Here is a 22087-nt window from a genome sequence, read left to right as displayed (position 1 = left end):
ACTAATTATTCATTTTGTCTGATGGTGAGAAGGAGAGGGGGAATAAGGAGATGAGGATGGTGGGAGAGGAGTGAGAGGAGGAATGATTTATGTGAGAAAAACCCAGCTGACACATCACAGATAGGGGGAGTGCTAAATAAATTAATTACAAAATTAACTTAATTAAATATTTAAATTATTACATTTGGTCATATATATTTTTTATTATTAGTATACATTACTCTTATGTTACTTTATTTCAGAGCAGAAGAAAGAACAGAAAAGACAAAGAAAAAATGGAGGACCTTCAGTTGTTTGGTCTTCTCCCGGAGAGTCCGCTGATACACCTGCAGTTTTTCTGCTGCTTCCGGACCGGGCTGCCGAGCAAGGATGTGTTTCAGCTCAACATAAAGTTTCTCTTTCTCCTGCAACCACAAAATACACACACAACATATAGTTCAAACACAATCAAATCAAATACATTTTAAAGTGCCCCTATTATGCTTTTTCAGATATTACCCTTCATGTTTTGTGTAATATAGCTGCCTGTGAATGTTAACAGTTTCAAATATCAAAGTTCACAATAAATGGAGTTCTTGAGTGCGTTTACATGCACCCTCATAATGCGATTATAATGGGTTTTTGGCAATATTGCGATTAAACTTTACCTCATGTAAACACAATACTTTGTGTATAACTAATAAGCTCATAATCGTAGTAACCATAATTGCATTAAACTACATGGCGTACACCGATTTTAATCGCAATAAACAGGCATGCAAACAACTTAATCGCATTATGTCGCCTTTGGCTTTTGGCTTGCTCAATTGGGGACACTAAATATTCAACTATATTACTGATCAGCTCATTTCAATTATCATAAAGTCATAATTAAGAGATACAATTTTGAAAATACGATTTTAAATGTCTTCATTACTAGATAAAAAGTCAAAAATATGATTTTAAAAGTCATAAACGTGAGAAAATACGACATGCTAAGTCATAATTATAAGATAAAATGTTGGAAATATGATTTTGAAAGTCCTCATTATTACACTCTAAAAAAAAAGGCTCGTAATCATAGGGGAACCTTTTTTAGTGCTATATAGCACCAATTTTGGTGCTTCAGTGGTTCTTCAGCGGTTCTTTAGAGGTTCTTCAGCTGTTCTTCAGAGGTGCTATATAGCACCTTAGTCAAAGAACTGGTGAAGAACCTCTGAAGAACCGCTGAAGAACCTCTAAAGAACCTCTAAAGAACCGCTGAAGAACCACTGAAGCACCAAAATTGGTGCTATATAGCACTAAAAAAGGTTCCCCTATGATTACGAGCCAAGAACCATTTTTGGGGCAATATAGAACCTTTTTTTTTTTAGAGTGTAGATAAAAGGTGACATGCTAAGTCAATGTGAGATGAACAGTTGAAATTAGGACTTTAAAAATTCTGAGATAAAAAGTTACCAAAATTATGACTTAAAAATCTAAATTATGATTAAAATTCCTAATTATGAGGTAAAAAGCTGAAATTAGATTTAAAAAGTCTAAATTATGACCAAAACACACACTAAGACATTTAAGAGATGAAATCATGCTTGTTAATATTTGTTAAAATGCACTTTTAATTTGATTCACACTTATAATAATAATATTTACATTATTGTTTTCATTTTGTGCAATATATTTTTTTACATGCGTTTTTACATTTCGAAATCAGTTTTTACACCAGAAATTAATCAATAAAAAACTTACTTTAGCTTTTCATCTAAAACAAAATGTATTTCCTATCATCACTGTAAAGCTGCTTTGAAGTAATCTGTGTTGTGAAAAGACAGAGATAAAGATAGAGATAGTGACTTGACTATTAGCGCTCTGACCAAAGTGCGCATGTGGGCGGACGTACACGGATGCTGTATGTTGTTCACACAACTTCATTAATGAACTCCGTGACATTATTCTGAAGTTTTCTCATCTCCAAATCACTAAACTCTCCCAGATGGTGCGAACGTGACGACAGCGTAGGTAAACACGTCATTGCCATGTTCATCACGTCGCCAAATAATATCCAGTACGTCCATAAAAATTTATTTTGAATTTGATGTAAGTAGATTAAAACAATGGCCGGTAACATGCATAATGTTGCACAACATGCATATCTGAGTCTGGTATAACACACTTATTAGCGAATAATCAGAATAATGAAAATTGCATGTAAACTGGAGTGAAGAGTTTTGCTCATGTCATGTAAACATTTTAGAGCTTACTCTAATTATTAGAAATAATGGCATTATTGGTGCACATGAAAATGTAGTCATTGTCTCCCAAAAGAAAGAACTGATTCTGAACTGCCTGCAGCGAGTATTCAGTAATTCCAATTTACTTCCTGCCTGAACCAATGTAGGTTTGTAACACATTGGCATAATGCCAGCCTATGGTTTTATTGGCTGCCACATCGACTTTGACCCGCCTGCAAACACTGTAGTTCTATCAGAGGCCTGGAAGAGTTTGGTTTGTGTTGTCGAAATGTTGAGAAGACGCTGTTTTCTGCACTGCGAAAGCAAATCCACTTTGCATGCATTTTCAAAGGATGAGGACTTGATACGATAAAACTGAAGCCACAGCTACTGTCCCTATCACTGTGAAAACAAGCGCTGATGAAGCCTCCGGAGCTGAAATTCAGTTATGGTAATGGTTCTTTCAGTTCTGACACGCACTGTAAGTGGCAGACCAATCGCAACAGACTGGCTGATCTGACCAATCAGAGCAGAGTAGGCTCTCAGAAAGCAGGAGTTTAGAGAGACTGTATCCTTGATCGAACAATTTCAGACACTGTAAGAAGAGAGGTGATGCTGCAAAGTATATTATGAGAAAATGTAAGTGTTTTTGACTATGGATGCAGAAGAACCATTAATATAGCAAAATAGGGGCCCTTTAAATGTGAAGTACTGACAAATTGAATTAAATTTAATTTAGTTTTTAACAAATAGTACTTTTAGTTTTTATACAGTGAAAAAATCCAGTGCTGTTATTCTAAATATTCTATTTGAGGACTGTAATAACTTATTATGAAACATCTGTGAAAGTTCTCTGATATGTTAAAAATCTGTCACTAAATAGAAGCATTTTTCCTTGAAAAGACTTTAAAAGATATTTGTTCGTTCACTGAGTTCAGAGCATTATGAAGAGATTTCTTGTCTATTGTTAGTCGTATGATCAAAAGCAATGAAGCTGTTTTTCAGTGTCACATCACAGGGAAAAGATACAGCCGGATTCAGGGGACTGACAGCTAATTCATTTTGTAAGCAAGTGTTAATTATCCAAGTGTGTGGAGGAAAGAAAGATGTAGAACTAAGACTCCATTGCAACGCTGACCAAGTAATGACACACACACACACACACACACACACACACACACACACACACACACACACACACACACACACACACACACACACACACACACACACACACACACACACACACACACACACACACACACACACACACATACGTACGGATCATCAATGTTGCTAATTAGAGAGGGAGTCCTGACCAGTTTGAACTCATCAATGCTAATAAATGCAGCCTGTCTGGTGTCTAAAATGATCACTAATATAAAGGCTCTGAATTTTCCATGGAATATAAATGATGTGCCACAGGAGAAATCATGAATTCAGGGGGTTTAGGACGTCTGAAAGAAGATCGCTCATGATCAAAAGGACCAGCATTCAAATTGAAGACACAGTCATGGCCTCGACAACCACAAAACAGTTCTTTGTCTCAAACACGTTACTCAGATGGACACACACACACACACACACGCACACTCTATGGATTTATTGCAGAGCCGAAAGCTTAACACATTATTCCTCGGAAGCTTCCGGTATTTTTCCTAAAGATATTTTTCTGTCCTTTTTCTTTTCGCCGTTTCTTCACAGCCACGGTGGCCGTCTCGTCATCATTTCATCAATAGTGAAGTGAGTGTGTGTGTTAGAGAGCGAGTCAGCGAATGAATGATTTATGACTGAGACTTTAATACACTGACTTCTATAGGATCACAACAAGGGCGAGATCAAACCCAGTCTCAGACTCCACCTTTCACCAACTCTCGGTCTCACTCAAACATCTGAACTCATAACGCTTTATCAAAGAATGCATCACTTCAGCATCCAAAAACATTTTCATGGCCCTACGTTGGCTGAGCTTTGATAATGCTAATGCTAATATTCTGGCTGTCTGACTATATTTATCATAAATATAACACCAAGAATGACAAACATTTTGGAGCTTTATTTCTCAGAGGAAATGTTTTTATTTCTCAGAGGTTGGTCTTTCACAGTGCCTTTTCCATGCAGATCTTAAATGGATTGTTTCAGGTTCAATACAAGTTAAGCTCTTTTGAATTACTTTTCTCTGACTGTTGATCGCAGACCTTCCTCTGGGCAAATCTGAGCACAGTTTGTGACATTGTTGAGATCTCTTCTCAAGCTTTATAACAGACAAATGTTCAATTACTAGTCTGTCTGTTTCTCGAGAGAAAATAACTGGATTTCATTTACATATTTTAATGCTAAAGTTTTTAATATTGCATAAAAATGCTGGATAGAAACCCCAAAATGCGAATAAAAAATCCCCAAACCCCAAAATGCGAATAAAAAATCCCCAAATGCACATAAAAGCCTACATGCTATCTTAAAGTGGATTAACCTTGAATTTTCTATGAGGAAAGTTAGAGTCAGTAAGACTATTTTAAAGAAATTAATTATTTTATTCAGCAAGGATGCACTGAATTGATCAAAAGTGACAATAAAGACATTTATAGTGTTACAAAATATTTCTATTTCAAATAAATGCTTTTGAAGAATACTGAAAAAAGTATCACGTATCACGACAAAATGATTAAGCAGCACAACTGTTCCCTTTCGTTCAGTCACTACGACGTAACGTTAGTGACTAACGAATGGGGGTTACGCTTAGAAGCCTATCAACTTTGAGTTTTGAGAAAACGCCCAATGGCGTGCCAATGCCATGGGCATGCGGAATTTGCATACGTAACTCCGCCTCACTGCGTGAGTATATAAGGAAGTACGAGGCAATATCGCATTATGTTTCTGCTTTCGGAGCCAAGAGTACCTACCTCTTCACTCCTACAGCCTTCTGAGACTCTGTCAGCTTCTTCGAGACGAGCAGCTTTCCAGTCGGTGTTGGTGTGACGGCGCGTTCCAGTGATCGCATACTTCCTGCCTGCTGATCTGTGCAGTGGTCCGCCTGACAGCTGGTGTGTGTTTCCCTGGGCGCTTCGGCATCGACTGCAAAGTTTCCTCTCATAAAAGAGCTTGCACGTGACACGTCCTTTTCAGGATGTTTCGTCCGTGCACTTCTGGGTGCGGTAGATCGCTTTTTTCTTTTGACGGGCACGAGCGCTGCGTGACGTGTTTGGGCTTTCAGCACGCTCAGGCAGCGCTTGTGGATGACTCATGTTCCCTCTGCGGGAACCTGGCCATCTCAGTGCTTCGATCGAGACTCCGTGAATTCCGTGCTGATGCCAGAACGAGAGTCCCCTCCGCCACCCCCCAATCTGCGGTCTCCTCTGGAGGCGGCACTTTGGCTGGTGACCAGGGTGATCTGAGGGTGACGGTGTGGAACAAAGCTCCGACGCTAGTTCCTCGGCCCACACCCCCCTCTCATGCACTTGACCCGGTCCGCGCTCAAGCGTCTACATCGGGGCCGGCTCCTGCTGTCCCGACTGTGGCGTTTGGCGCGGCGGAAGAGGAAGTGATGTCTATCGCCGCATCACAAGGTGGGCTGGAGTCATCTGGGGATGATGATTCGGCTGTGCTGCCACCTTCGGGTCTCGGGCCGCCGCAGCGCTTGGACTGGAGTGGAACCCTCCGCCTCAGCCTGAGCGTTCGCGGTTGGATGATTGGTTTTTGGGGGCGGCGCGCCCGGACACCCGTCCGGCCGCTCCTCCAATACCTTTCTTCCCCGAGGTACATGAAGAGGTCGCGCGTTACTGGAAGTCCCCGTTGTCTTCCCGTGAACGTTTGGCGACCTCTTCCGCCTTCACCTCCCTCGATGGAGCCGCGGCTCATGGGTACACTGGGGTCCCCCCAGTCGAACGTTCTGTTGCGATGCAACTGTGTCCACAGAGCGCTTCGTCCTGGCGTGGTGACCCAAAGCACCCCTCCAAGGCCTGTAGGTTTTCGTCATCCCTGGTGGCGAAGTCCTATAGAGCTGCGGGGCAGGCCGCCGCTTCTTTGCATACCATGGCAACTCTTCAGGCTTACCAAGCCAAGTTGCTGTGTGATATGCACGAGAGAGGGGCTGATCCAGGACTCAGCAATGAGTTGCGTGCCGCCACCGACCTCGCTCTCCGGGCGACGAAGGTGACCGCACGCTCCCTGGGTCAGGTGATGTCCACAAATGTGGTCCAGGAGAGACACCTATGGCTCAACCTGTCTGATATGCGTGACGCTGAGCGAACCCGTTTCCTCAACGCCCCCATATCACAGGATGGGCTATTCGGCGGAGCGGTCGAGAGCTTCGCCCAACAGTTCTCGGCCGCTCAGAAGCAGACTGAGGCGATAAAACACATCCTGCCCCGGTGGTCAGCTGCTGCCTCCACCCCACCGCCCGCGCAGGTGCCTCAGCCTGCTCGCCGCCGAGGACGCCCTCCTGCGGCCCCCTCTACCTCTGCGCCACCCAAGCAGCAGCCTCCACCCGGGCCGCGCAGAGGCAGCCGCAGGAAGGCGTCCCAGTCCGCTCCAGCCCCGCAGCCCGCGAAGAAACGCCAGGCTAAGCGGCGCTCCTGATGCGGACGGCTCAGGGATGGGCAGTTCTTTCCAGGAGACGGCGGCAGGGCCGCTCCTTCCCCCGGTGGAGGGCCGGGGGAGAATCTTTTGTTCAGCTGCTGGCCCCCGGGTCAGCAGCACCCTAATGTGGTTAAAGAAAGAACTGACAACCCCATCCCTGAGCCCCCAGAGATCGGTGACGGCAGTGCGCGCCACTCTGGGGTCTCGCCACTCTCGTCCCTCTCTGTCGCCAGCCCCCTGGCAGAGCAGACCCCAGTGGAACGCGAGTCCTTCCCTGGTCTCCTCTGTCAGGGCGCAGCCGTTAACCGTGCTCCGACCCCGGGACGCCCAACAGCCTCCCTTGTCCGCGCCGGTAACGCTGCCTCGCTGCCCCACCCAGGGTACGTCTGTCGTCCGTATGACCCCGTTGGTGCAGTCTCTGGAAGCCTGGCTTCAGCTTCCGGGGCTGTCCCGCTGGGTTGCCCGGACCGTCAGGCTCGGCTACGCGATTCATTTCGCGCAGGCTCCTCCCCGTTACAGGGGAGTCCGCTATACCGTGACCGGGGCCCATGCCCCCGTCATGCGTGCGGAGATTGCCACTCTACTGGCGAAGGGTGCGATCGAGCCTGTCCCTCCAGCCGAAATGAGGTCGGGGTTCTACAGCCCCTACTTCATTGTACCCAAGAAAACCGGTGGGTTACGAACAATCCTGGACCTTCGCATCTTGAACCGATCCCTTCACTGGCTTCCGTTCAAGATGTTGACTGCGAAACGCCTTTTCGAATGCGTTCGTCCTCACGATTGGTTTGCAGCGATCGACCTGAAGGACGCCTACTTCCATGTCTCCATCCTTCCTCGACACAGACCGTTCCTACGGTTTGCTTTCGAGGGGCGGGCATACCAGTACGCGGTTCTCCCATTCGGGTTATCTCTGTCCCCTCGCGTCTTCACGAAGATCGCAGAGGCAGCCCTTGCGCCCCTTCAGCAGCACGGGGTCCGCATTCTGAACTACCTCGACGACTGGCTCATACTAGGCCACTCTCGAGAGCAGGTTTGCGGACACAGAGATCTGGTTCTCCACCACTTAGCCCGTCTGGGCCTTCGGGTCAACTGGGAGAAGAGCAAACTTTGCCACGTGCAGAGGATCTCTTTTCTCGGTATGGAGATCGACTCGGTCGCCATGTACGCGCAGCTTTCGAGCGAGCGCGCGCAGTCTCTGCTGACTTGCCTCCGACAAATCGAGAGCAAGAGTGCGGTTCCACTGAAACTATTTCAGAGGCTCCTGGGGCATATGGCATCTGCAGCCGCGGTAACGCCGCTCGGATTGCTTCATATGAGACCGCTTCAGCACTGGCTTCGCGATCGAGTCCCGAGATGGGCATGGCAGTCTGGCACGCTCCGGGTCCAAGTGACCCGGGCCTGCTTACAGACGCTCACCCCGTGGTCGAACCTCAGTTTTCTACGGGCCGGTGTGCCCTTAGAACGAGTTTCCAGGCATGTTGTCGTATCGACGGATGCCTCTGCCACGGGCTGGGGTGCCATGTGCAATGGACAAGCAGCCGCGGGCTCCTGGACAGGACCCCAGCGCCTCCTGCATGTCAATTGCCTCGAGTTGCTGGCAGTACGGTTCGCCCTGCACCGCTTCCGAGCGCTGCTGAAGGGCCAACATGTGCTTGTCCGGACAGACAACACGGCCGTAGTAGCGTACATCAACCACCAGTGCGGTCTACGCTCCCGCCGTATGTCTCAACTCGCCCGCCATCTCATCCTATGGAGTCAGAAGCGCCTGAGGTCCCTTCGTGCTGTCCATATTCCGGGAGTCCTGAACCACGCAGCCGACAAGCTCTCGCGGTTTCAGCCTCTCCCGGGAGAATGGAGACTCCATCCCCGGACGGTTCAGCTGATTTGGGAACAGTTCGGCGACGCACAGGTAGATCTGTTTGCCTCCCACGACTCTTCCCACTGCAGCCTGTATTATTCCCTGACCGAGGGCACGCTCGGCACGGATGCACTGGCGCACAGCTGGCCGCGGGGCCTACGCAAATATGCGTTCCCCCCAGTGAGCCTACTCGCACAGCTCCTGTGCAAGATCAGGGAGGACAAGGAGCAGGTCCTTTTGGTCGCCCCGTACTGGCACGGCCGGACCTGGTTCCCCGAACTCATACTCCTTGCGACAGCCCCTCCCTGGCCTATTCCTCTGAGACCGGACCTCCTTACTCAGAGACGGGGCACCCTTTAGCACCCGCGTCCCGACCTCTGGAGCCTCCACGTGTGGCTCCTAGACGGGACGCGGCAGGTTTGAGTGGCCTACCACCTACGGTGGTCGCCACCATCACTTCCGCTAGGGCAGAGTCCACTCGGCATGCCTATGCGTTGAAGTGGAACCTCTTCGTCACCTGGTGCTCTTCCCGCCAAGAAGACCCCTGGAAATGCCCGATCAGGTCCGTGCTTGAGTTTCTCCAAGAGGGGCTGGAGCGAAGGCTGTCTCCCTCCACCCTCAAAGTTTATGTGGCCGCAATATCTGCCCACCACGATCTCTTGGAGAACAAGAAGGTAAGTCAGCACGACCTGGTCATCAGGTTTCTGAGGGGAGCCAGGAGACTGAATCCTCCTCGCTCTCCTCTCGTACCCTCTTGGGACCTCGCAGTAGTGTTAACTGCTCTGCAGAGACCTCCCTTTGAGCCTTTGCGGTCGGTTGATATTAAGTTTCTGTCTATGAAGACGGCTCTGCTGACCGCTTTTGGCCTCAGTCAAGAGGGTCGGGGACCTGCAGGCATTTTCGGTTGACGAAGCGTGCCTGGAATTCGGGCCGGCTAACTCTCACGTGATCCTGAGACCCCGGCTTGGATATGTGCCCAAGGTTCCCACCACTCCGTTTAAGGACCAGGTGGTGAACCTGCAAGCGCTTCCTTTGGAGGAGGCAGACCCAGCCTTGGCATTGCTCTGTCCAGTACGCGCCCTCCGCGCCTACGTAGACATGACGCAGTGTTTCAGGACCTCAGACCAGCTCTTTGTCTGTTATGGTGGAGAGCGGAAGGGAAGTGCTCTCTCAAAGCAAAGGCTGTCTCACTGGATAGTGGACACCATTGCTTTGGCTTACCAGCAGCAAGGCCGACCATGTCCCCTTGGTGTGAGGGCACACTCCACCCGGAGTGTGGCCTCCTCTTGGGCTCTAGCGCATGGCGCCTCGCTAGCAGACATCTGCAGAGCTGCAGGCTGGGCGACACCCAACACATTCGCCAGATTCTACAATCTCCGAGTGGAGCCAGTGTCCGACTATGTACTCGCCCCCCCGAGGGGCCGGTGATGGGCCAGGCTCAGGTGTCTTCGCTTGCTCGCCACTCCACTCCACGGACTGGATACGTGCGATATTTCCTCAGGTGAGCTCCCCGAGAGCCCTGAGCTCCTCCAGCACTGTCGACGCCGACATCAGTTCAGTCTGCCCTTTCGAGCCCAGACCCTCATGTCCGGCCAGGTGCCCCATGTGCATGGTTCCCTCCGGCGACCCCCACATGTGTATTTCACCGTAAGTCTCCGCAGTGAGCGGGTTTCTTCCTTTGGCGTGTCCCCGCCACCCCTAGGGTTAAAAATCCACCTTCGGCTGGTACCCTAGAGATCTTCCATATGCAACCCTCAGCGGGTCATATGTGTCTCTTAAGTCCTCCCCACGGGTAGGCATTTTTGGCATTCCCTCACTGGGATATGCTTCCCAGTGTACCTTGGTATTCCTGTGTTAAGTGGGAGTCCTTCGTCCGTACTAGTCTTACGACAGGGTACTCACACTTACGCAGGGCGCTGGAAGACAGCCGAGTGGCGGGATTATATTGGGACCCCCATTCGTTAGTCACTAACATTACGTCGTAGTGACTGAACGAAAGGGAACGTCTCGGTTACGGATGTAACCCTCGTTCCCTGAGGAGGGAACGGAGACGTAACGTCCCCTTGCCACATCAGCTGTGCTACCTGGAACGCAGGAGTTCAGTCTTGGCTCCTCAAGCAGGTAACATAATGCGATATTGCCTCGTACTTCCTTATATAATCACGCAGTGAGGCGGAGTTACGTATGCAAATTCCGCATGCCCATGGCATTGGCACGCCATTGGGCGTTTTCTCAAAACTCGAAGTTGATAGGCTTCTAAGCGAAACCCCCATTCGTTAGTCACTAACGTTACGTCTCCGTTCCCTCCTCAGGGAACGAGGGTTACATCCGTAACCGAGACGTTTTTTTTAAACATTGATAATAATAAGACATTTTTAGCACCAAATATTAGATATTACATTATATTAGAATGAATTCTGAAGGATCATGTGGCACTGAAAACTGTTTAAAATGGCTTTTAAAATGTTTTTGAAAGTTGTCACTTATGCTCATAAGGCTGCATTTATTTGTTTACAAAAACAGTAAGAAAAATGTATATTTCATAATATCCATTTTTCTTACTGTTTTTGTAAACAAATAAATGCAGCCTTGATGAGCAAAAGTGACGACTTTTAAAAACATTTTCAAAACCTCATGACCCCAAACTTTTTATTCTAATAATTGATATATTGCACATATAAGTACTAGTATTTTGATCTTATTTGCAGATTGCTTTTCTGATATTCAGTTTTTCGCAACTCAATACAATATGGAAATACTGTACTGTGGTGGCCAAAATTATTAGAACACTTGGCATAAGGGAGTCATCTTATTGGGCCTGGATTTATTCCAAGAGGAAAATGACCCAAAACATTCTTCTAACTATTGCCAGAACTTCTTGCGACGGAAGGAATCTCCTGGAACATTGAAAATGATGGACTGGCCCCCTCAAAGTCCAGACCTCAACCCCATCGAGCACATTTGGGGGAGTTGGAAAATAAACTGGACAGATCTATTGTGCATTCAAAGGAAAGCCTTTGGCTTCAGTTGCAGAAGGCATGGGATAACATTAGTGTTGAAATTCTCAGAGGAAATATATTGACACTATGCCAGAGAGATGTGCAGTTGTAATTGCTGCAAAAGTTGGACATACAAATAGTAAAGTTAAAAGTGGATAAAAACGTACTTAACGTAAAAGTCGTTCTGACTCACATCATTTGATATTTGATGGTCAGAGCACCCAACTGCATGTTTCATGAACATAATGAAATTAAGGTTTGGAGGCAAAATTGGTCAATATTTTTAGATCTGTCAGGTGTTCTAATAATTTTGGCCACCACTGTATATATATCTTGTACATACCTTAACCCCTGTAGTGACCTTATATTATCCAGTATTTTCTTAGGTAAGTACACGTAAGTGCACATACTGTAAAATAAAGTGCAACCCAAACTTAAAATTGCATGTAAGTTTTTGAGACCCTTTCCCAAATGGCACCCTAAACATTTGCGGCCTTCCTCCGACTTTACACTTCTGCGACATAAGGCTGTTTTGACTGCCTGCTCGCTTCAGTGCGGGCTCGGCAAAAGTGTGCATCAAGGGTGCATATCAACTGCAAAGGCAACCTTCTGAAACCTAAAATGACAAACGGGACATTTGGGCGGGGCCTGAAATTCTTAGTACCCTGGTTTTTATACACATGCTACCTAGAGCAGAAATTCAAACACCTCTATTCTTAGACATTGGTAAAAAAAAACCTATAAATCAAATGATCTACTGCAAATCAAAGTCTATGTCACCTGCTTCCACATAATGATAGTTATTAAAATGTACTTTTTCCTGCTGAATAGAAAAGCATCAAATATAAAGACTATGATCTGAATTTCTCCATCCTCCCTGATTCAGAGATAATGACAAAGAATTGCTGGCTCTCATCCAATGACCGCATCATGGGTCCTTCAAATCCTCATCTCTTGATATCCTTGCTCACTTTCACTCCATTTCCATCTCTCTCTCACCCGATCTCATATTTAACAACATGTCTAAGTATTGTTTTACACATTGCTAATAAACAAAAAGGAACAAACAGGAAGTTGTTGCTTAGCTTCATCCTGACTTCATTTACTCTATTTTGGACTTAATAATCAGAGAGGCCCATGCGACATGGAGAACACCTGAAGTTTCAGCGCGATCGGGACGACGAGCACGATTTCAAAGCAAACAGATGTTCTGTGTGTCACTCCATTCAGAAATGAAGATATGCTGTGACTGACAGCTCAATTTTCACACCCCCGCAACAGCTTTCTCTGTCAAAGACTTCGGACGACAATTGCACGTCTCCCGGCTTTCGACCTGTCGTGTCTTGCGGCAGAGTCATTCTCCCTTGACAGCTAGAGAAGATTTTAAAAATCACAATGGTTTTAGTTTGTTGTTGTTGTTGTCATGGCAAAAGTTCTGTCACAAAAGAGTAACGGCATGCCTTTGTGACTTCGAGCGTTGGGTCTCAATTAGTTGGTCACAGGTCTAATAAGGTCAAAAACAGCACAAACAGTGAAAAAAGAAAAAAAACGTAACTCTTAAAAGGCTTAAAAGTCGACATTATTTCTATGGCAATTGAGAGAAGGCAACATACTATACCATCAATAAAATTTTAAAGTTGTAGACGATAATATTGTCAATGTACACAAAGCCATTTTTCCCAAGTAGCTCTCCCAAGACGGTCTCTATAAGACATTGGTAAGTGGCTGGGGCATTTTTAAGTCCAAACGGCATTACATTAAAGTGGAATAGTCCTGCTGGGGTAGTAAAGGCAGTCTTGACTTTAATGGAAGCATCTATAGTCACTTGCCAATACCCACTATTAAGATCGAGAGTAGAAAAAATAGCTGACCCCCGAAAGGGATTTGGCAGAGGGTAGGCGTCACTTTCTGTTATGGTGTTCAATTTGCGATAGTCTACACAAAATTGAAGATGTCCATCTTTCTTTGGCATGAGGAATACAGGGGAGGCCCATCCAGACTGTGATGGCTCTACAATACCTGCATCTGACTCCAGGTATTATTATTTAAAACAGCCAAAGAAATACATTACAATGCGAAATGTAATTGGCCACATGTAGTCATTCATCCTCATCAGTGACCATAACACAGTGTGACCTAAAGCAATAGCACGCATAAATAGAATGCCTGACAACCAGGTTAAAAAAATGTAAATGTCAAAAACCTGTAAAATTACAAGTACAAATACATTTACATTTGTTTAACTTTCACTCAAGAACGTTTTTGCTAGATACACAAAAAGTTGGGGGTCAGTACGATTTTTTGAAAAACGTTTCTTTAGCTCAACAAGGGAGCATTTATTTGATCAAATACTGCAAAAACAGAACTATTAAGTTCCATTTAACTACCATTTACAATTTAAAATAGTTTTCTATTTTAACAGTTTTAAAAATGCAATTTATTCCTGTGATTCCTTCAGAAATCATTCTAAAATTATGATTTGCTGCACAAGAAACATTTATTATTATTATCAATGTTGAACAGCTGCTTAAAGGGCTAGTTCACCCATAAATTTAAATTCTGTCATCATTTACTCACCCACAAGTTGTTCCAGACCTGTAAATGTTTCTTTCTTCTGTTGAACACAAAATAAGATATTTTGAAGAATGTTGGTAACCAGACAGTTGACTGTAGCCATTGACTTCCATAGTATTTTTTTTTCCTACTATGGAAGTCAATGGCTACCGCCAACTGTCTGGTTACCAACATTCTTCAAAATATCTTTTTTTGTGTTCAACAGAAGAAAGAAACTCCTACAGGTTAGAACAACTTTTGGGTGAGTAAATGATAACAGAATTTTAATTAATGGGTAAACTATCCCTTTAATATTCAGGTGGAAACCTTGAAACGTTTGTTCATGCTTTCTTTGAAGAATAGAAAGTTCAAAAGTACAGCATTTATTTAAAATGTATATTTTTGTAACAATGTGAAAGTATTTACTGTACCTTATGTACTCTTGTCAAATAAAAGTATTAATTTATTTAAAAAAAATAGTACTAACCACAAACTTCTGAATGTTAGTATACTGTACTTTGATCTAATCACATACAATTTTGATACAATGTCCATAAGTGCAATTGTTTTATACTATACTATACCCCTGTGTCAACTGTCCCTGACTTTGAAAACAACAAAATCACCTTGAAGAAACTAGCTCTTAATTATTTCAAGGGATCCCCACTAAATACCAGAAATTCTGAACATGTCCATGACACTTAATGTAAACAGGTTAGTCTGTGCAAGCAGCGAGAGAGTTCAAAGCTGGTCTAAGGCACTTGAAAGACAGCAGCATTGAAGGAAGTGCTCACGCATGAGCTTTGGAAATTAGAGGTCATGACCTTTCTCTGAGTGCTGGATCTACTGCAATACAAAATAACACCTTTCTTTTCGTTTTGCCCAAATTAAAACTCAGCTCGGAAAAGTCAATCTAACTCTGCGGCACCTGATTCGAAAGTTTCACTGACCTTACGACTCATCTGTGATATGAAGCATATAGCGTTATATTACATTATCTGTAGGGCATAATAAACCCCATAATAAAGGCAAAAACAGCCTTTCCTTTCTTACCTCAGCTGGTAATACAGTGAGTCATTGGGCCATTTCTTGCAGCCACTATGCATGAATGAATAGCTGACCGCTAATCGCCAGTCCAGATTTGCCTGCACGAATATTAACCGACATGATATGCTCCGCGCCTCTTTTATTATTGCACTGCCTCAATGCAAATAATGCGACAATTAGAGTGTTTCTGTGCGAAAAACATCGCCTGGTCTTTGTTTGCTGTAAAGTGGTGCATTGTGAATACTTCAGGATCTATAATGGGTATTATATTCGAAATGGAGCCTGTCTCGCATCCTTTCTAAATCACAAGTGTCCTCCGTCTACAGAAGTGCAGCATTGTCTTGACTGAAATGGCTTTTTGCTATTGTGTCCTAAACGGTGCTATATTGTACACGCTGTCACAATTTTCACTGCAAACAGCTACAAAACAATACAACAATGCCCTACAATGTCTAACGGCTGTGGTGGGGCTGTTTTAAAAGACATCAAATGCAGCTCAAGACTCACACACAGCACTCAAGCCAATACAAAGAGATGTGCCTCATAATTACACAATGAGTTATAGGGGTGTTGTAAGACAGAGAGTTTTAACCTAATTAGCACTGAACCCCAATATTCCTTCGTAGCTGCATGCGTACACTTCCACACAGACAATGTGTGAATAAAAAGCTTAAATCAGAGTTCATTTCAATTGGAGTCCATTGCCAATTAGAGTCCATTGTGTGAAATTGTGCATAGAAATGCAATTGTGCATAGAAACACGATGCTGATGAACTTGTGCATCCTAGAAGTTGTTAATTGTGAAACCAAAAAGAATTGAGCTCTATATATATATATATATACACACTCACCTAAAGGATTATTAGGAACACCATACTAATACTGTGTTTGACCCCCTTTTGCCTTCAGAACTGCCTTAATTCTACGTGGCATTGATTCAACAATATTTTGCATTGATTGGCCCATATTGATAGGATAGCATATTGCAGTTGATGGAGATTTGTGGTATGCACATCCAGGGCACGAAGCTCCCGTTCCACCACATCCCAAAGATGCTCTATTGGGTTGAGATCTGGTGATTGTGGGGGCCATTTTAGTACAGTGAACTCATTGTCATGTTCAAGAAACCAATTGGAAATGATTCGAGCTTTGTGAGATGGTACATTATCCTGCTGGAAGTAGCCATCAGAGGATGGGTACATGGTGGTCATAAAGGGATGGACATGGTCAGAAACAATGCTCAGGTAGGCCGTGGCATTTAAACAATGCCCAATTGGCACTAAGGGGCCTAAAGTGTGCCAAGAAAACATCCCCCACACCATTACACCACCACCACCAGCCTGCACAGTGGTAACAAGGCATGATGAATCCATGTTCTAATTCTGTTTACGCCAAATTCTGACTCTACCATCTGAATGTCTCAACAGAAATCGAGACTCATCAGACCAGGCAACATTTTTCCAGTCTTCAACTGTCCAATTTTGGTGAGCTCGTGCAAATTGTAGCCTCTTTTTCCTATTTGTAGTGGAGATGAGTGGTACCCGGTGGGGTCTTCTGCTGTTGTAGCCCATCCGCCTCAAGGTTGTGCGTGTTGTGGCTTCACAAATGCTTTGCTGCATACCTCGGTTGTAACGAGTGGTTATTTCAGTCAAAGTTGCTCTTCTATCAGCTTGAATCAGTCTGCCCATTCTCCTCTGACCTCTAGCATCAACAAGGCATTTTCGCCCACAGGACTGCCGCATACTGGATGTTTTTCCCTTTTCACACCATTCTTTGTAAACCCTAGAAATGGTTGTGCGTGAAAATCCCAGTAACTGAACAGATTGTGAAATACTCAGATTTGTTCATTTTGCTGAACGAGATTCAAAGATCCGAGTCAGTAAAATGATCCGAACTTCCCACTAATCCACTAATGTTTAACCGGCAAGGCTTTAAAACCCATGCAAATAATTAACTTCCGTGATTGCGAATAACTATAGTGTCCCGTGAGCTGTGTGATATCGCACACCCCACCCACACCACTTTGATTTGAAAGATGGTGGTGCGCACTGCAGCCTCATTTTACCGCTGTGAAATCTGGCCTTGCAAGCGTGGCTAAACACCCCCTAACTTTATTGCATAGTGATTATATATTTACTCATATCAGCGCGTAGACTCACGGGCACACACAAACAGAGCCAATTCGGAGAGAAATAAAATGCACGGAAATGAATTAAATGAATGCAACACATATATATATTTATATATTAGTGCTGTCAAAATTAGCACGTTAACACATGAATGTTTTTTTTTTTTTTAAACCATTTAAGCGCGACAAGACAAAAGAGAACATGCTGACAATGATTGACAGACAAACACACACACGATGCACAGAAAGATGCGCGCCAGTATCGTGCGCACAGACAGCATGCCAGAATTGAGTTCTCTTTCAAATAAGATCAAATAAATGCATAAGAAACTTCTTTCAAAAAAGATTTTTAAAAATCTTACAGACTCCAAAGTTTTGAATGGTGGGTGGGTCATGAAAAAAATTATTTATTTTCAATTTATCATTGAGTTATTTTCAATTTACCCAGAAGGCATGGGGTTTATCTGGCAATTTTCAAACCTAATACAAGATTTTTTTTTTTCCCCCATTATAAAAATATATAAGAAAAAAAGTATTTCAATGAAAACTTTAATTGAAAATTTTACAAAACCCTGAAAAAACAACCAGCAACAATGCAACGAGCAAAGATGCTCTTATTTTGTACATATATTTACTGTATAAAATGAAACATTTAAGGTGTCTGGCTCTAGTACAAACAGCTAAAATGCCCGCCCCATTTAATTCAGTGCAAATATAGTGGGTTTTGAATTGAGTTTAGGAAGAAAAAGTGAACACGTAATTTGATATGATCTATACCTAAAAACGGTTGCTTGGTCCTTGGATTGTGAACCAGTCTGTTAAGCTTCAGTTGATACAGACAGTGAAAGGAACCTTTTTAAACTGGCTGTCTGTCTGATGTTAATGGCATTTTGAAAGGCCATTTTATCATTTCCACTGCATCTGAGCTCAAGATCCGAAGTGAGAAAAAAACTCTTAACACCATCAAACTGAACATCACAGTCTATGTCTACCCGTCTCGTAATGGTGAAAGTAAAGTGGACAGCTATTCCTAGAACATTTTGTCTGTCTCTTTCAGACGAACGGAGAACTTTTTTCTTATTTATTTATTTCTCTCAGTTCTATAACCTGTCTGATTAGTTGCTTTGGCGCCACCATTATAGTCCTCAAACAAACCAAATCAATTAAAAATCCCAAATACAAAAGCAAGAAAGCATAAAAAGTTACCCTAGTCGTGCCGACAGCACCTCTCTCCATCTCTCCATTCATAACCTAATCAGAGATTCCAAGTGCATTTATGTAAACAAATGTTGCTCCCTCAAGAAGCTCTGCTCGAGCACCTGCTACATCTGAGCAATCACATTTGTTTCTAGTCTGAGCAATGAACAGCACGGATCACTTCATTACAGATAATGGAGGGCCCTCTGAATACTAGACACCATACACAAGGACAAAGAGAGGGAAATGACTGTGCTTCATGATAGTTCAAGACTGTAATGTAAGTAAAGCACGGCTAAACATAAATAATAGACTCTGCTTGTTGTGTATTATTGAATTAAATGGCAGAAAGGTCACAGATGACAATCACATACATTAAAAAATGTGTCTCTCTCTCAGTTCACGGTACTTTAAAAAATGTGCTCCAGTCAAAATGAATAACTATCACCCCAGACAGAAAATGCTGACTTTTTCATAGTTTTGGGGAAAATCTGAATAGTTCTGTGGGATGGATTTTAGTATGGTAAAAGTAGAGAGTGCTTTACTGTTATACGGGGCTGAAAGCATACTCAAATTAGTCCAAATGTGTAATAATGGAACAAGCAAGGCACAGAGGATGTGTAAAACTAATGGTGGACATTCTGGTTAGGTGGAAATATGTGGAGCTTTCTGCAAAAGCCCTACAGGCACATCAAAAAAATTGTTCATAATATATTTTTATAGTGGATTTTTGTTTTATTAAGTTAGAAAAACGCCAGATAAACCTCATGTCTTCTATGTAACTTGAGAAAAACTCAAGATTGATTTTTTTTTTTTCATTATCATCAGTGAGTTTGACATGAGTGAGTTTGACAAGGGACAAAAAAGGCTGGCCCATGTGGTCTAATCAAAAAGACGAGCTACTGTAGCTCAAATTACTCAAGAAGTTAATGCTGGTTTTGATAGAAAGGTTTCAGAATACACAGTGCATCGTAGTTTGTTGTGTATGGGGTTGCATTGCCGCAGACCAGCCAGGGTGCCCATGCTAACCCCAGTCCATTGTTGCAGACCATGTACACCCTTTCATGGAAACGGTATTCCCTGGTGGCTGTGGCTCTTTCAGCAGGATAATGCGCCAGGATAAAGGGCTGTTTTGGCAGCAAAAGGGGGACCAACACAATATTAGGAATATATATACGAGGAGGCAAGGGAGGCAGTGCCTCCTCAAAAAAACTGGATGACAAAATAATCGATATTACATAAATAAAACAAAGCAAATGTAAAAAAATAATTGACAATTAAAAGTGGAAAAGTCACTCGTTTCTATAAAGTGTACTGTCCAACAGCAACACCCGCAGGTGAAGTTACAGAGGGAGGTGCTTCTCCTCTGTACCCATTGCTTTAAAATAGAGTCCTTAATGCGTGCCGTGAGTTTAGTGGTTAGTAATTGAAATTAATGGGGAAAAGTCACGTGAGAGGAGACAATGGTTTGCTTTAATTGGATATGATCGGTTCGTGCGATAAATTTCCCCTCTTGTTTTCCTGCGCATTCACGGATTGCGCTCACGGACGGAGCCATATATACATACAGTTGTAATATTATTTCACAATATTACAATAAACCAATTTACACAATATTACAATAAAAGTTATTGATTATTTTAATGTATCCTGGATGACTGAAACTATTAATTCCTTAAAAAGCAAAGACATTAATCTAACATTTCACCTAATGGTGTGATTCTGGGATGGGAAAATCTGTTTGTCTGACCAATGACATGAGAGCCACTAGGATTGTTCTATGATTAGTACCAATGAGAGAATCTTTTTACCTGTAGCAGAAGCTCTTTCTCAACAACCTCTTGAGTCTTCGCTATCAGCCTCCGCTGTAGACCATGAATCTTCTGAATCAATTCGAAGGTGTTCGGATCAGTGTCCTAGACAGAAAGAGAGACTGTAGAAGCAAAATCGAACTGTTTTGGAAGATTTTATTGTTTATATGCCTGTTCGGCAACAAGCCAATGTAAGCTTATACCCCTAGTTTTCTCCAGCGGTGTAGATTCAAGGGATTTTTGAGCTCATCTTCTAGAGCACGACATTTTGTCCTCTCTTTCTGCAGCTCCCTCTGCATATGAAACACTTCCTGTCTGCCATCAGAACAAAAAAAGCACACCGGTAAAGTAACTCTGGCTCTGGTTTTCAGGCCATAATAAAAGCAACAATAACCTACTAATTTATAGTCAGTCTTTTAAAGTCCCCTGCATTCTGGCAAGACGTAACAGCACTTTGAAAATGAATTTGCGCGAGAGGATCTAAAGACGTGTGCTTATTTACTTATGCATCACACCAGGCACAAACAGGGAAACGCAAACAAGAGGGTGAATGGGAGTGAGTGGGAGAAACAAATCTCTTGGATCTCATATCGACAGGTTATGGCTCACAACATAATCCAAGCTGACCTTTCCATCTCTGCACCGAGCTTGTTTGAAAAGACACTTGTAGACACGTATGCTTTTCTATAGACATACATATAGGATTAATTCTAGCATTCAGAGCTGCTTTATGGTTGGTCTACGTTAGGGCTGCTCGATTATGGAAAAATTCATAATCACGATTATTTTGGTCAATATTGAAATCACGATTATGTAACACGATTATTTCACATGACTTTGGGAATGTGTTGTATTTATTAAAAATACACCTTTCAACAATTCAATTGAAATTGAAACATTTGTTGTACTTTTTGAACTATTAAAATAAATAATATAACATATATTCAAATTAAAGTATAAAAGTATTCACGTAAAAATGATAACCACAAATAAATAAGATAAACAATTTGGTTCGGCTAGATATGCTTTTCAGGTACGTCTAACATTAGTTTTCAGGTACAGAAATGTATCAAATGTAAAATAACATTGCATATTTGAGTGCATAAATTAAAGATTAATCCTATTAAACTTACAAAAGCTATTCAATCAAGTGCAGTGAATGATGTCCTTGTCTGTTGTTGTTTGACATTAAAGAGACAGCAGTAAAGGCTACTGCCTCTTTAAGACCTAATGATCGGATATGCGTCGTCTTTATCGACTGTATAAAGTTCACTTAAGGCATATACAGACTATGTCTGCTAGGATACTCATCAAGTTGGACATGTTGACATACGTTTTGTGTGAGTTTGTCCGTTCAAGAGCAAGACTTGAAAGATAACTCAATATTTGCGCGCTGTGATCCGCGTGTGCCTCTCTCTCAAATCTTGCACGTAGCATGTTTCTGCTCGTCGTCTGATTCCTCGAAGCCGAACTGTTCCCAGACAACGGAGTTGGTTTTGCCTTTTTTGCTCACCAAACGCTGCTGTAACTGCCCCCCTTCTGCCATCTTTACTCGCGCCGAGTTTTTAAATTCCAGCGGATGATATGCACATGAGACTCACGACCTGAGAGATTTGTGGCTTCGGGAGGGGCGGATGAGCGCGTGCGCGTTTCATTCAGAACGCAAGACAAAATAAGAGTGTTCTTGCAAAACTGAACATGGCAAAATA

At 43.4% G+C, this 22087-nt stretch overlaps 1 protein-coding gene across 1 annotated transcript in view; it reads right to left on the bottom strand.

The window, feature by feature from the left end:
* Window positions 1-22087, bottom strand: part of cfap58 (cilia and flagella associated protein 58) — a gene marked incomplete at both ends in the record, with an annotated part of 183719 nt that overhangs the window by 30770 nt on the left and 130862 nt on the right. Inside the window, 3 exons of the mRNA XM_079813233.1 lie at window positions 285-404; window positions 20379-20483; window positions 20582-20693. Of these exons, the coding sequence (XP_079669359.1) occupies window positions 285-404; window positions 20379-20483; window positions 20582-20693 (337 nt within the window). The remainder of the gene's footprint in view (window positions 1-284; window positions 405-20378; window positions 20484-20581; window positions 20694-22087) is intronic.

This window comes from Gobio gobio, assembly GCF_949357685.1.
Source record: "Gobio gobio genome assembly, chromosome: 3".
NCBI lineage: Eukaryota > Metazoa > Chordata > Actinopteri > Cypriniformes > Gobionidae > Gobio > Gobio gobio.
Note: the sequence above shows the minus strand (reverse complement) of the source record. Positions and strands in the feature narration are given on the sequence as shown.